This window comes from Sus scrofa, chromosome 15, assembly GCF_054392235.1.
Source record: "Sus scrofa isolate SSC_HxYL_T2T_F1_AM1 chromosome 15, Sscrofa_HxYL_maternal_Yorkshire_Landrace_v2.0, whole genome shotgun sequence".
NCBI lineage: Eukaryota > Metazoa > Chordata > Mammalia > Artiodactyla > Suidae > Sus > Sus scrofa.
In genome coordinates this window covers 135184060-135199888 of record NC_139397.1, presented here as the reverse complement: position 1 = coordinate 135199888, position 15829 = coordinate 135184060, and the positions used below count along the sequence as shown (strand labels likewise).

Sequence of the window (15829 nt, the reverse complement as noted above, 5' to 3'; positions counted from 1 at the left end):
CACAAGATCTTCACAGATTTTGATGTGAGATGAGCCTATACATCAATTAACTAAGCTGCAGATCATGAATGTTGACCGTTGTGAATAGCTGCTGCAAATCCCAGTCCCAAGCCACATCACACAGGTGAGGTCCCCCCACTCAAGCACCAGCACCGAGGGATTCACGTGGCTTGGGCAACTGATTCTTGGTGGTCTGAAGGAGCAGTACACTGTGAAAGGCAAAAGCCTGCTCTGGTTGACTTTGTGAGAGAGATCTTGGCACCCTTTGTGCCCAGCCCCCATCCTCTGCATTTATAAAGAACTCTTACACCTGAACCCCTGCACAGGTGGGTTCAAGAGTCATGGCCTTATAATCAGGCATCCCACCCAATTCTCTCTAGGCTTCTTGTCTCAATATGGAAACTCTGTATCCTCCCTCTCCTCTTCTCTTCCTCCTAGTCCAGTCTCTTCTCATTCAACAATTACATGAATTACATCCTAAGGGCTAGACACCAAGTTACACACTGGGATTGTGCCCTCCATGGGGAGATGGTCAGGCCCACAACAAGGTGAGCAGGCTGAGTGCTCAGTTCTGTAGGGTTGGACGGCGAGAGCATAGGAGGACATGCTCATGCTCACCCAGAGAGGTCAGGGAAGGCCTTGCAGAGGCAGTGACATTTGAGCTGAGTCCTGAGGAAGAGCAAGTTCTCTGAAAGGACATGCCAGTTGGTGAAGAGGGCGTTCCAAGGAGAAAGGACATTAAGTACAAAGTATTGAGGCCAGAAAGAGCATAATGTGCTCAGGGAAATACACAGGAATTCAAGCTCAGCCATGGAAAGGGTGGAAGGGGTGGAGGAGTGTGGAGGGCAGGGTGCCCGAATACCAGTCTTCTAAGCCAAAGTAAGGACTTTGGACCTGGCCTCAGGGCTAGGGGAGCCTCTGATGGATTTTAATCCAGGCAGTGACATGATTTTTTAATAGGCTCAAACTCAAATCCCCACAGACATAAGAAATTCTGCTTTAGGGAGTTCTTGTCGTGGTGCATCGGAAACGAATCTGACTAGGAACCATGAGGTTGCAGGTTCGATCCCTGACCTTGCTCAGTGGGTTAAGGATCTGGCATTGCCATGAGTTGTGGTGTAGGTCGCGGACACGGCTTGGATCTGGCGTTGCTGTGGCTCTGGTGTAGGCTGGCAGCTGTAGCTCTGACTAGACCCCTAGCCTGGGAACCTCCATATGCCGTGGGTGCAGCCTTAAAAAGACAAAAGACCAAAAAAAAAAAAAAATTCTACTTTAGTTTTCTATGACTCAGTAGGAATTTGTGGCTGGGGCTGGGCCTCCTTGACCCTTGGATATGTTGACTTTTCAGGCTTGTGTTAAGGTACCCTGGAACCCACTTTCCTTTGAGTTGGCTTCCTGAAGAGGCTGGAAAGCTAAAAATTACAATTCCCAGACTCTCTTGCAGCTAGAGTTCCAGGCAGGACTTAGGCACCACCTCTCAGTTGTAAGCAAGGGATTTGGAAGGTGGTCTGAGACAGAGATCACACCTCTGCTGGTCTTGCTCTTCCTGTTGTCAGGAGGAGAGGGTATCTTTTTTTAATTTTATTTTTTCTTTAGCCAGCACAAACCTGGGAAACATGGAGTAGCTTTAGGGTCAATAGCTCTAGTGGGAACTTCCCAGCTTTCGTCCTCTTGAGTGTGACCAACGTGGAGCTTCCCAGGCTGGTCAGCCTCCTGGTGGTGTCCCTAGGGTCATTCCTGTAGGCCTGGCCTAAAGCTCTTTCAACCTGCATCCTCGTGGATTCTAGTTGGGTTCATTAACCCTTGAGCCATGAAGGGAACTCCAAGCTCTTTCAATTTTTGTAGCACCTCATTGCCTGCATCTAGGGCCTTTCTGTTCAAAAAAAGGTGCCCCTTTTGGTGGCTGGGAAGTCACTCTGCAGTGTCTGCTTGGGCAGGGCCTCAGCCAATGCCAGGTGAAGGTAAGACCTCTCTGAGGTCTGGGAAAGCATTTGGCGTTCTCAGTTTCCAGGGAGGAAGGCAGCTCTGCCTCCCACCACTATTTGTAAGTAGAGAAAAGGTGTTCCCCAAATACAGAAAGAGGCTCAGATGCTGGGGCATCAAAAAGAATAACGAAGGTCTCCAATTATCAGTAAAAACCCTTTTATTGCATATAGTCCCCAAGGTTAGCAGTGTGACATGGAGGCGGCCTTTTATCTGAGAGGGAGATGCTCAAAATAATAAAAGCAGCAAAAGCTCAGGGTTCTACAGGGAGGCACGGAGCATCTCCAACCTCTGTCACCTGGCAGCTCCTTTTTCTCCCGCCTCGTGTGCCAGGGAGCAAGGGAGGAGAGGAGGCTGTCCCAGGAGGGCAGAGGTCCAGCTCATCCCTGTCTCTGCAGGAAACGCAGGCCCACCTTCTTATTGGGAACCAGAACGATGCGAGCCACACTCGTCACTTCCCCCGTCTCAGGGGCCAGAGTCACCTCATACTGCTGGATCAGCTGGGGGGGGGGAAAGGCACGTGGACGATTAGTCGTGACTCCATCCAGTGCCCTACTCTGTGTGCTCCCACCCTGTGCCTCCTCCTCCTTTAGCCCCCCGCTCCCACAGCCCTTCTGCCTCTCCCTCTCACCCTTGTCAGCAGCAGCTGCATCTCCAGCTCTGCAATCCTGCGGCCCAGGCAACCCCGGACCCCGTAGCCAAAGGGCACGGAGCCAAATGGGTGCTGGCCCTTGAGAGCATCCGTCTGGTTCTTCCTCAGCCAGCGCTGGGGCTGGAAGCGGTCAGGCTCAGGGAAGATGCTGGGGTCCCGGGACACCACATAGTGGCACAAGACAAACTGTGTCTGCAGAGGAAGAAAGGGCAGCACATCAGCGTAAGGGCTGTGGGGCGGGGCGGGGGGGGCGGCAGGGAACCCTGGCTCTCCAGCCCCACTCACATTCTTGGGAAAGAGGAAGCCACCAACTTCGATTTCCTTGTCTGTGATGACCCTGGAGTTCACAGGCACCACAGGGTAGAGGCTGCGGGGAAATGAAGGTGCAGGTCTGCCTCTGGATCCAAGGAGGGCTGGAGGGCCACTCCTTCGGCCACATTCCTCTGGTCCCCCAGGCCCCTCTTCCCATCTCATTGCTGACCCTGGCCACAGCCCAGCAGCCCCCACTTCCCACTCGTCTCTGAGTCCTCCACACACAGACCCTTGCACCTGGGGACGGTATCCTACCGCAGGGTCTCCTTAAGCACAGCTTTGAGCAGAGGCATGTGGGCCAAGTCCTTGTACTGCGGCACCCGCCCAGCAGGCACCATGCCCACCACCTCCTCATGCAAGGCTGCCTGGATCTCTGGGTTCTTTGAAAGATGGTACAGGGCCCATGTCAGCGTGTTGGATGTCTGGGAGGCAGAGTGAGAGAGGAAGTGAGGAGGGATTTCTAGGAAAAAGGTCAGCTGGGTGGTGGCAGGGTTTGTGTGCGAATGAGTGCGTGCAAAATGTGGGAGAAAAATTAATCTCGGAAATGGCAGGATTGGGCTTAGGGATCACAGGGCCCTCCCTCCATGTTCAACCTGCCTTCAGAATGGGCTAAGGACCAACGCCATGGGGAATCACACCCTAACAGCAGAGGAGACTTCAACAGAGAAACCCGATGTGACAAAAAGACAGGAAAGAGGTCCTGCTAAGAAGGTGCTACGGGAGTTCCCGTCATGGCGCAGCGGAAACAAATCCAACTAGGAACCATGAGGTTGGGGGTTTGATCCCTGGCCTTGCTCAGTGGGTTAAGGATCCGGCGTTGCCGTGAGCTGAGGTGTAGGTTGCAGATGTGGCTCGGATCTCGGATCCCGCGTTGTTGTGGCTCTGGTGTAGACCGGTGGCTACAGCTCCGACTGGACCCCTAGCCTGGGAACCTCCAGATGCTGTGAGTGCAGCCTAAAAAGCAGAAGCAAACAAACAAACAAACAAAAACAAAAACAAAAAAAGAAGGTGCTATGGACAAGCTTTTCAACTCTCAGCTTAGATTATAGTGATAGAGAGCAGATTAGATGTGAGATGGAACTTCCCACCTGTCTGAGAGAGGCTCCAGAGTGGGGTGGGGCAGGATCCCTCTTACAAAAGGACGACTCCCTGCCCACCTCCGCCAGGCTCAACGACCCGCTCCCCACCCCACCCCCATATTTCTTCCAGCTCTACATCCAGGTTACAGAAAGAAAAGGGGCTACCTGGAGGAACGAAGGCCAGGCTCAGGTGGGGGACAGTGGGGAATTGGTTCAGGATGGGACCTGGGAGGCCCTGGTCTCCTCGCCCTCCCCCCTCATGCACCGTGTCTACTCCAGCCATGAGCAGCTCCGGCAAGCTGCCCTCAGCCTCACGAGGACTGAGCTGTCCGCTGGTCAGCAGAAAGTGCAGGTAACCAGATATCCGGGGCTCCTCTGGGCCCCCCGCCTGCAGTTGGGCCTCTATCTCCTCCAGTTTCTGATCAATCAGCTTCTTCCCTACAGGGACGATGGAGGATGAAGTCAAAAGTCATGGTTTCCCAGGACCAAGTGAGGAAGTCCCGGGTGGGCCAGTTACCGCACAGACCCTGGGATCCACACCCCAACTTCCTTCCCCAGACTCCTCACCAAAAGAGAAGATGGTATTCCAGCCATCCAGGTATCGCCTCCAGTAGGGCAGCAGGGGACGCGTCCACTTGGGGAGGAAGGTGGCGTAGAGTGAGTTCTGGAACATGAACCCGACAGATCTGACGAAGGCTTTGGTGTCCTGGGGGATGGAGCGCTCCAGGCAGCCAATGCGTTTCTCAAACAGGATGTAGCAAATAGCTGGCAGGGCACAGGGGCCGTCACAGGAGACAGGGCCACGGGACGGTGTCCAGGGGGCTTTGAGGGGGAGAGCACAACATACTTCTGACCCACGCCCACCCCAGCCCCTCCCCTCACAAGGGTACCTTCCAAGGCGAAGAAGTAGAATTGGTGAGCTATGTCGGGCACGTGGTCCCCCAAGGTGCTTTCTGCCCGAAGCTGGTTCAGTCGCACCATGAAGTCATCGACCACCTCATTCAGAGCATTGGTGTAGAGCGCAGCGTCAGCTGGCTTCAGCATCCGCTGGTTCAGAGCCTGGCGCAGCCGGTACCATGACTCTCCTTCCCTGGAGAGAATGGAGGGGCAGCACCAATGTCAGTATCTGATGGGGGTGGTTGGATTAGATGGCATCTTCCCATCCTGAGACCCCTACAGAGTCCAGAAAAATCTCAAACTCCTAGATCTTTCAAATGACAGAATCTTCAGATCCCCAAACTTCAGAATCTCACTACAGCGTAAAGAAAGTGGTTAAGGTGGGCATCTGGAACCAGTATGCCCAGGGTCAAATCATAGGTCGGATGATGACTGGCTAAGTGAACTTAACTCCTCTGTGCCTCAGTTCCCCCTACTGTAAAATGGGAATAAGAGTGCCTTTCTTAGTAGGACAATGAACATGCTTAGATCGGTGCCTGGCAGATGGCGAATGCTGAATGAATGTTGGCTCTGATTATCTCCAGAATCTTTTGTTTGTGAAATGAGCTATGGGGCTACAATGGTTCCAGTCCCTCTGTGTGGAGGATGAGGAATAAAGGAGGAGCAAATTAAGGTTCTTGGGATGCTCAGATTCTGGACCACTGTGCTCTGCTTGGCTCAGTGGGCCAAGGGGACAGAGATAGCACCAGGCTGATGCCCTGGGCCCTCTTGCCATAGCCATCTGGGAAGTGGTTGGGTGCCCATCCTGGTTAAGCAAGGATGCTCACATGAGTGGGAATGTGCTTCCCATAGTGGGGCTTAATGTCAGGGATGCCCCTACCCTCAGCTATCCCCCCAAACCTGTTACCTTGCCTAAGCAAGCTGGGCATCAGTCAATTTTTTTTTTTTTTTTCCATTTCTAGGGCTGCTCCCGCGGCATGTGGAGGTTCCCAGGCTAGGGGTTTAATCGGAGTTGTAGCCGCAGGCCTATGCCAGAGCCACAGCAATGTGGGATCCGGGCCATGTCTGCAACCCACACCACAGCTCACGGCTACGCTGGATCCTTAACCCACTGAGCAAGGGCAGGGATCGAACCCGCAACCTCATGGTTCCTAGTCAGAATCGTTAACCACTGCACAACGACAGGAACTCATCAGTCAATTTTTTTTTAAAGCTAGTTGCAGAGTAATAAGTATAACATGGTGCAATTTTAAGAAGAGAGGAAACCCCACATATCCACATGTACATTTTCATGTTTCAACATAAAGTAGGAAGAATACACATTGAACTATTAAGATCGCTCAGGAGGATGAGATGAGACTAAGGGGTAGGAAAACAATATTTTATTACTGGAATTTTTACAGTAAGTATTACTTTTGAATTAAAAAAAAAAAGGTATTTTAAAAAGAAAAAGAACATTAAAAATCTTAAGGCAAGAATCAGTATTTTTAATTTTGAAATATTGGTTAACTATACTTCAATAAATCTGAAAAATATATTTTTGTTTAAATGAACCTCAAACCCAAAGAGTTTTCTTTATTATGTTGGGGAAAGTCTTCAAAAAAATTAAATAAATAAACTAAAAGTGGTGCTGGAAAAGAAATGAAAACCAGAATAGACCCATTTATTGGAACTTCAGGTTTTAGGTGCTTCTCCAAGAGTAAAAGTCTTCCAACAGAAGGAATCGGATTTGAAGAACTAAAATTAGAGCACTTCTGTGGTTGTTAAGCTATTTCTTGGGGAAACAAGACTTTAAAAAATGAGATTTTAGGGAGTTTTCCTTGTGGATCAGTGGGTTAAGGACCCAATATTGCCTCTACAAGGATGCTGGTTTGATCCCTGGCTTGGGTCTGTGGGTTAAGGATCTGGTGTTGCCACTAGCTACGGCCTAGGCCACAGCTGCAACTCCGATTTGACCTCTGGCCTGGGAACTTCCATATGCCACAGGTGTGGCTGTAAAAAATTTAAAAAAATGAGATTCTAAAAGTGTATGTGCTAAAACAAACAAAAAAACCTTTACAGGTTAGCAAAATAGCTTTTAAATGCATATAGGGTATGACATATTTAGGAAATTGGCTTTAGATTAAACATTTATAAATAGAATGGTTTAGCTCCAATTCTAAATCTGAACCATCAAGTCCAGAGATGGCCTGACCTGGTGAAAATCTGAGACCTAAATCTTTTTATTACTATTATTATTATTGAGGTCTAACTAATAATATACCATTATACAGGTGTACAATATAATGATTTGATATCTGTATACATGGCAAAATGATCACCACAGTAAGAACAGTTACCTTCTATCACCATAAAAAATTAACTTTCAGGATTTCCTCTCTTGCCAAGATTTGGGTCTCAAATATTGTAGAGCACACTTGGGACCCAAATCTTGCCTGTAGGGTCAGGCGCCAGGATAAAGATCTTGGAGAACCTTCTCTATTCTTTTTCCAGAACTTTGGGAGGAAAAAAAAAAAAAGGCCTAGGAATTAAGTTTTGAAGTCACCCCCCTGTGAAGAAACAAGGAAAAAAGAAAGACAAGTGATGACAGAATGAATGGACTGGCATCAATGGCAGATAAAAGGAACTTTCCAGCCAGTCTTTCCTTTCCAAATGCGTCAAGACAGTAAGTTCTTGGATTCCAGAATCCGAGAAATCGATTCTACTACTTGATAATCGTGTTACCTCTGGCAAATGGTACAAAAACCATTCTAGGCTTCGGTTTCTTCACCTATAAAGTGGGGATAATAATACTATCTACTTTATGGGCTTGTTGTGAAGATAAAATAATAAATATAAAGAGACTAACCTGATGCCTGGCATGTCATAGACACGTAGTTAGTTTTATCTGTGTTGCTGCTACTATTTCCACCACCAGGATCAGCTTCAGTCTCTTTAAAAATGACTAAAAACATGGATATCAAGCAACTAGGGAAAATAAAAAGCCATTTGTTTTGAAGTTCTGTCAACATACTACAGTAAAAGAAGCTGTAATATATCCAATTATAAGCTGTGGCCTTGAGAATGGTTTATCACCAATGATTCTCAATTATATACCTTAACTGGTATGTGTACATATAATACGTTCAGCCCATCCTTCAATTTGTCACTGCCAAAATAATCTTAACTTTTCTAGGTATAATTTTAAAGCTGAAACCAACATTTATCTTTGTGTGTGGAGAGCATCCATGAAAGTTATAACCAGAAACAAGCATATAATACATAATTTGGGAAATATTTTAAAAATTAAATTGAGGGAGTTTCCTTCGTGGCTCAGCGGTTAACGAACCCAACTAGCAACCACGAGGACGCGGGTTCGATCCCTGGCTTCCCTCAGTGGGTTAAGGATCTGACGTTGCCATGAGCTGTGGTGTAGGTCGCAAATGAGGCTCGCATCTGGTGTTGCTGTGGCTGTGGCGTAGACTGGCTGCTACAGCTCCAACTGGACCCTCGCCTGGGACCCTCCACATGCTGCAGGTGCTGCCCCCCCCAAAAAAATTAAATCGAGCCCTCCCAACTAATATGACAATAATGTCTTTTCAGCTATAAATAGATATGTCCCATTATGATTTGAGTTGGTAGATTTCAACCATAATGTAGAATAATGGAGCTGAAAATTCTTTTTTTTCCATTTTTTAAAGTTTATTGAAGTATAGTTGATTTACAGTGTGAGCTAAAAATCCTTTTTTTTTTTTTTTTTTTGCCTTTTTAGGGGCACACCCGTGGAAATTCCCAGGCTAGGGGTCGAATCAAAGCTACAGCTGTCGGCCTACACCACAGCCACAGCAACACAGGATCTGAACCATGTCTGTGACCTACACCATAGCTCACGGCAACACCAGATCCTTAATCCACCGAGCGGGGCCAGGGATTAACCCATGTCCTCATGGATACTGGTTGGGTTTGTTTACCACTGAGCCATGACGGGAGCTCCGAGAGCTAGAAATTCTTTTTTTTTTTTTTTTGTCTTTTTGCCATTTCTTGGGCCGCTCCAGCTGCATATGGAGGTTCCCAGGCTAGGGGTCTAATTGGAGCTATAGCTGCCAGCCTACACCTGAGCCACAGCAACGCAGGATCCGAGCCACGTCTGCGACCTACACCACAGCTCACGGCAACGCCGGATCGTTAACCCACTGAGCAAGGGCAGGGATCGAACCCGCAACCTCATGGTTCCTAGTCGGATTCGTTAACCACTGCGCCATGACGGGAACTCCCTAGAAATTCTTAAAAATATCTTGGAGATACTCTAGTCCAAGCTTACCATTTTATATATGAGAAACATAAGCTCAAGGGAGGGGAAATTATTCATTTGTTTATAGTCATATGACACATTACTGGAAAAGCCAATGAATGGTCGGAGGACTTCAGCCTTACCCAGCCACCACTTTTTAGATTGAGTATCAGGTTCAAGGACACAGGAAAATCCTACTCTGCCCATTCTCCACTGGCTGCCCAGTGCCTGGCCCTTTGGGGCCCTGTTGTAGTCCCTCAGGCCCCAGCTCACGTGGTGAAGGGCCCATAGGTCAGGCCCTGTAGGTCCCGGTGCTCCTTCCACAGGTCCATGTCGTTCCGTACTGGGTACTTGCCCTCTTGGCGCATCACTTGCTCCAGGAGTGGGGCACTGGCCACGTTCACATGGATCTGAGGCCCTATATAGTTTATCCACATTGGACCATACTTGGCCTTGTTCAGCACCTGTGGGGTTCAATGAAAGCTGAATAACCATGATACTTCCTGGAGAGAGGACAGGATGGGGAAGTGTCTGATGGCCACATCAGAGCAAGAAGTCTGGGCCAATCACATTGTATAGAAGGTAGGCACTGTATTCCCGCCCCCCCCCAATTTTTTTTTTAAAAAAGGTAGACCAGAGTTAGAATATTGAGAGCAGGAGTTCCGCTGTGGTACAACAGGACTGGCGGCATCTCTGTAGCACCAGGACGTAGGTGTGATCATCAGCCTGGCACAGTGGGTTAAAGGATTCCATGTTGCTGCAGCTAGGTCACAACTGTGGCTCAGACCTAATCCCTGGCCCAGATGGTACATATACCCAAGGGAATACTACTCAGCCATAAAAAAGGACAAAATAATGCCATGTGCAACAACATGGATGCAACCAGAGATTCTCATACTGAGTGAAGTAAGTCAGAAAGAGAAAGACAAAGACCATATGATATCACTTACATGTGGAATCTAAAATATGGCACAAATTATCCCATCTACAAAATAGAAACAGATTATGAACATGAAGAGCAGACTTTTGGTTGCTAGGGAAGGGGTAAGGTAGTGGGATGGACGGGGAATTTGGGATTGCTAGATGCAAACTATTACATTTAGAATGGATACGTAATGGTGTCCTACTGTACAGCACAGGGAACTATGTCCAATCTCTTGGGGTAGAAAATGATGGAAGATGGTATGAGAAAAAGTATGTGTGTGTGTATAATTTGTTATATATATATGACTGGGTCACTATACTGTACAGCAGAAATTGACACAACACTGTAAATAAACTATATTCTGATAAAAATTATTTAGAGCGATGAGCATCTGATGGAACTGGGGGAGTTGAAGTTTTGGGGGAATGACGTTTTGGAAAAGTGAAACATGTGGCAAACTGAGGTATGTTGAGGTATAAATATCTGGGGTCCAGGGTTTTAGGGAATCTGAGCCTAGAGTAGGATGTCTTTGGGTCCTTCCTAGAAGCATTTAAATCTACTGCAGCTTGCTGTCAATGAGATGAAGATAAATATTATGTAAACAACAAGAAAAGAAATATAATTGGAAATTCTAGGAAAAACAAGAAGCTGAATGAGAAAGTCAAGATGTACATAAAAAGTAAACCATGTGGTATGAAATTTTTAATAAAGAATTAATTAACTTTGTTAAGGGATATAATTCTCAAATACCTTAGAATTTCTAAAGCACCTGACAGTTGAGACCCATAGCATCTCTGGAATTTACACTGCAATGACATTTTTATAGTCACTGAAAATGAGGGAGAAAATAAATATATTTGGGGGTTTGGCAGGGAAAACTTGAAAAGAATCCAGAAATATTAAGACTAAATTTACTAAGTTATACCTACAAACTGAAAGCAAATGAAACATAGTGGGATAAGCTATGAGATCCTGCTGTATAGCACTGGTAACTATATCTAGTCACCTATGATGGGGCATGAAGGAGGATAAGGTGAGAAAAAGAATGTATACTTGTATGTATCACCGGGTCACTTTGCTGTATAGTAGATAATTGACAGAACACTGTAAACCAGCTATAATGGAAAAAATAAAAATCATTAAAAGTAAAATAAAATAAAATAAAGTATTGCCACAAGACAAAAAAAAAAAAAAAAAAAAAAAAAGAAGCGTAGTGGTTTCCCAGGTAATCTCTTAATCTGGGGATGCTGTGAATTGCTCCTGCAGGAGAAGCCATTTGAACTTTTTCAACTGTATCAGTAGCATAGCATTTTTGTGTGAAAGTGGAAGCTTATTACTGAAGAGGTTTTAAGAGGATTGGAATTTGTTCTAGCACAGAAATTAGGCCAAAGAGCTTCTGTAAAAGAAACATTAGAATTATGGAGTACAAATCTATTATTCAAATTATAGAACTCATAGTTCAAAAAAACACAAAAAACAAAAAACAGCAATGTTAGTGGGTCTTAATCAGCACTGAATACTGGGTTCTCCTAGGGCCAATGCAACCCAATTACTCAAGTGCCTGGAATCCACCCTGAACTAGGGGCTGACTCTGCCGGTTCCCAAGGAGACAGCCTTGAAAACCCCTAACATCCATTTAGTCTTGTTTCCTGCTTCTACCTCCCAGTAATGTCTGCCTGTGCAGTACGGTTTTGAATGGCTGATTGTCTGAAAACCACAACAATTCAGGAAGAGAATAAGCATGTTCAGACATTGCTGGTGGGAGTCTAGCATGACACAACCCTACATGGAGGACCAATTGTTAATATTTATTAAAGTTTACATAACCTTTATAAATAGAGTATAGGTCAGCTACATAATGGAATACTATTTCACCTTAAAAGAAGATGGAACATCTCCTTGTGTACTAACATGGGAAGATAGACTGTAACATGGAGAGAAAGGTAGATAGCCAAGATAGATCATTAAATGGAAAAGAGCAGGGAGCTAAATTAGAATATTCAGCATTTGGCTGGAGAGGGTGTGTAGAAAAGGGAACTCTCCTACACTGTTGGTGGGACAGTCAATTGGTACAATCAATATGGAAAACAGTATGGAGGTATCTCAGAAAACTAAATATAGAACTACCACATGATCTAGCAATCTCACTCCTGGGCATATATCCAGGCAAAGCTTTCATTTAAAAAGATACATGCACCCCTATGTTCACTGCAGCACTATTCACTATAGCCAAGACATGGAAACAACCTAAATGTCCATCAATGGACAAATGGATTAAGAAGATGTGATACACATTCACAACGGAATACTACTCAGCCATAAAGGAGAACAAAATAATGCCATTTGCAGCAACATGGGTGGAACTAGAGACTCCCATACTAAGTGAAGTAAGTCAGAAGGAGAAAGACAAATACCATATGATATCACATATTTGGAATCTAATATACGGCACAAGTGAACTTATCTACAGAAAAGAAACAAACTCATGGACATGGAGAACATATGTGTGGTTGCCAAGAGGGAGGGAGAGCAACTGGGAGGGACTGGGAGTTTGGGCTTAGTAGATGCAAACTATTGCACTTGGAATGGATAAGCAATGCAATTCTGCTGTATAGTATCTGATCACTTGTGATGGAACATGATGGAGGATAATGTGAAAAAATGAATGCATATAGATGATGGGTCACTTTGCTATACCACAGAAATTGACAAAACATTATAAATCAACTATAATAGTTTTTTTTTTTAAAAAAAGAAGAATATACAGAATTTGCATTTTCTTTTGTGGAGAAACACTGGACTGACACATCAAAAACGAATTAAAGTGTTTACCTATGGGAAGGTGGAGGGGAGAGTGTGGGGGTAAGACGGCATGATGTTCTATTGTTACATTATCTTAAGTTTTGAACCATGAAAATGTATTCAAATGTTTTACTATAAAGGGGAAAGAGAAAAGAAAATGTTTCTGAAACAGAAAGTCACCTGCCATTGAGCAAGTAATTCCAAAAGCAGGAAGGACTGGCTGAACCTCTGAATTCATGTATGTTTACATTCCTTAGATTTATAAGTGAACCCTAGCTGTATTCATTTTGTTTATTTTTCTTAAAGTTTCCATTAGATAAGAATATTTTTGGGAGTTCCTGTTGTGGCTCAGTGGGTTAAGAACCCAACTAGTATCCATGAGGATGCAGATTCCGTCCTGGACCTCGCTCAGTGGGTTGGGGATCTGGCATTGCCGTGAGCTGTGGTGTAGGTTGCAGACACAGCTCAGATCCAGAGTTGCTGTGGCTGTAGCGTAGGCTGGCAGCTGCAACTCTGATTCGACCCCTACCCTGGGAACTTCCATATGCCACAGGTGCAACCCTAAAAAGCAAAAAAAAAAAAAAAAAAAAAAAGTATACTTTGGAAGTTCCTGTGTGGTGCAGCAGGTTAAGGATCTGGCATTGCCACAGTTGTAGCACAGGTCACAAATGCAGCACAGGCTCGATCTCTGGCCTGGGAACTTTCACATGCCACGGGTACGGCCAAAAGAAAAAGAAAGAAAGAAACATATGTCTAAGTTTCTTAGGCAAATTATCCTAAAAGTAAGCTTAATTTGTGTCTCTAGTTTGGTTTAAGATATAACAATAATAGAAATAATACTAATTCTATGGAGTTAGCATAAACCAGACACTGTTCCAAGCACTTTGCTTATATTTACTCATTCGGCTAATGTATGAAGTAGGTGTAAAGTTACCACAATTTTGCAGATGAGGAAACTGAGGCCCAAAGAGGCTGCCCAAGGTCACTCTACCAATAAGTGGCAGTCAGGGTTCAAACTCAGACCGCTTGGCTGGAGGCCATGTCTCAACTGCCTACTCTGATGATCCCCGAGAAAGCTGACTATGCCTTGCTGACTGGAAACAAACTTAGGCCCTTTAAAAATCTGTGCTATTTAAAACCACCACAACTATGCAGTAAACAAGGGTTTCTCGTGGCACTGTTGACATTTGAGGCTGGATAATTCTTTGCTGTGGCAGACTGTCCTGAGAATCACAGAATGTTTAGCAGCATCCCTAGACTGTTCCCAAACAGCCCCCCCGCAAACTGACAACCAAAAAATATCTCTATTCTGCCAAAATATCCTGGGAGGTGGGGAGGTGGGGGGCAGAATCACCTCACGTTGAGAACTTCTGCAATAACCCCAACCTCTTTACGTGTTTCTTAATTCTTTCGTTTTGAAAGACGGTTTTTTAAGAAATAATATCTCATTTTGAAGAAATATTTATCTGAAGTTTGGTTTCTTTTCCTTCTATTAAGTTCAAGTAAAATTACATGTCATGTTTTTATAATGATGTAAACAGTGGTTATTCCTGAATCATGGTTCACTTAATTTTATTTATTTATTTATTTATTTATTTATTTATTTATCTATTTATGTTTGCTTCTTAGGGCCGATCTTGCAACATATGGAAGTTTCCAGGCTAGGGGTCCAGTCAGAGCTACAGCTGCCAGCCTACACCACAGCCAACAGCAATATCAGATTTGAGCCGAGTCTGTGACCTACACCACAGCTCATGGCAACGCTGGATCCTTAACCCACTGAGCGAGGCCAGGGATCAAACCCACAACCTCATGGTTCCTAGTTGGATTCATTTTCTGCTCCGCCACGACGGGAGCTCTCTGAATCATGGTTTATAGTTTACTTTCTTCTTTATACTGTGATTTGTTTTTCAAGTTTTCTATCATGATTCTGGAATCAGAAAAAAATATTTTAAAAGACTAGATCAATAATCGTTTGCTTAGGCACTGGCTTCTTCCCTGGAATCCAGAGCCTCTGGCACCACTTCCTGGCTGTCAGTCTGGAGGTTTCTGGGACATTTCCCCCTATGTCTAGACCATGCTTTCTTCCCTCTTTCCTCATACTCCTCTTCTCAGTTCGTTTACTTAGTGGAACATAACAAGGATCTATTTATGTAAGAACTTATTTTAGAAAGACACCAGAATACTTGCTGAGAGATGTGTGCTATGTCTGTGAGCCTACCGTGAGGCCGTAACCTGAACCAGTTAGAGAGCCCCAATGTTCTCAGATGCATCCTGTCCGAGTGCCACTTTGCAGAACAAAGTCCCCTGGGGACCATCTTTCAGGATGAATGGGAGGGCTCACCTCGGCCGGGTGAGATTCCAAAGACAGACAGTGTTAAATTCATCCAACATTCATTTATTGAGCTCATGTCCTGTTGCTCCTGTACTGATCTAGGGGCTGGGGATATGGCTGTGACCTACCCTCAGACAGTTTATTTACATCCTAGGGCATGAGCCACACAGTTAAGAACTGGATTTCATATGCTTATAAACTGTTCCCTAATTCTTTTGTAAATGTTTTATCTCTTCCACTAGATTGAAAATCGTCAAGGGCAGGAACCATGTCATACTTCATGATACTTCCCATAGTGCCTGACACACTGTAAAGCACCCCTCCATGAATATAATAGCAGTTGCCAAAGAATCAAGTGGAAGAAAATCAAGTGGAAAAAAAAGCAGATAGTACAAAGAATATGAGACAGAGACAGAAAGGAAGCGGGGAAGAGGGCACATAAAAAACTGGTAACGGTGGCTCCACTGGGGTGGGCATTACTTTTTTTTCTTTTTTTTTTTTTTTTTGTCTTTGTGCCTTTTCTAGGGCCACTCCCGCGGCATATGTAGGTTCCCAGGCTAGGGGTTGAATCGGA

The 15829-nt window shown here is 45.2% G+C and overlaps 1 protein-coding gene across 6 annotated transcripts in view; it reads right to left on the bottom strand.

The window, feature by feature from the left end:
• Positions 1–2125: 2125 nt before the first annotated feature.
• The window catches only part of CYP27A1 (cytochrome P450 family 27 subfamily A member 1), a 42402-nt gene continuing 28698 nt past the window's right edge, over positions 2126–15829 (bottom strand). For 2 of the 6 annotated variants that reach the window (NM_001243304.1, XM_084997925.1), the window contains 8 exon segments: positions 2126–2483; positions 2615–2827; positions 2921–3002; positions 3203–3369; positions 4292–4464; positions 4594–4791; positions 4917–5116; positions 9467–9657. In NM_001243304.1, the coding sequence (NP_001230233.1) occupies positions 2364–2483; positions 2615–2827; positions 2921–3002; positions 3203–3369; positions 4292–4464; positions 4594–4791; positions 4917–5116; positions 9467–9657 (1344 nt within the window). In that variant the 3' untranslated portion in view covers positions 2126–2363. 6 annotated transcript variants of the gene reach the window in all.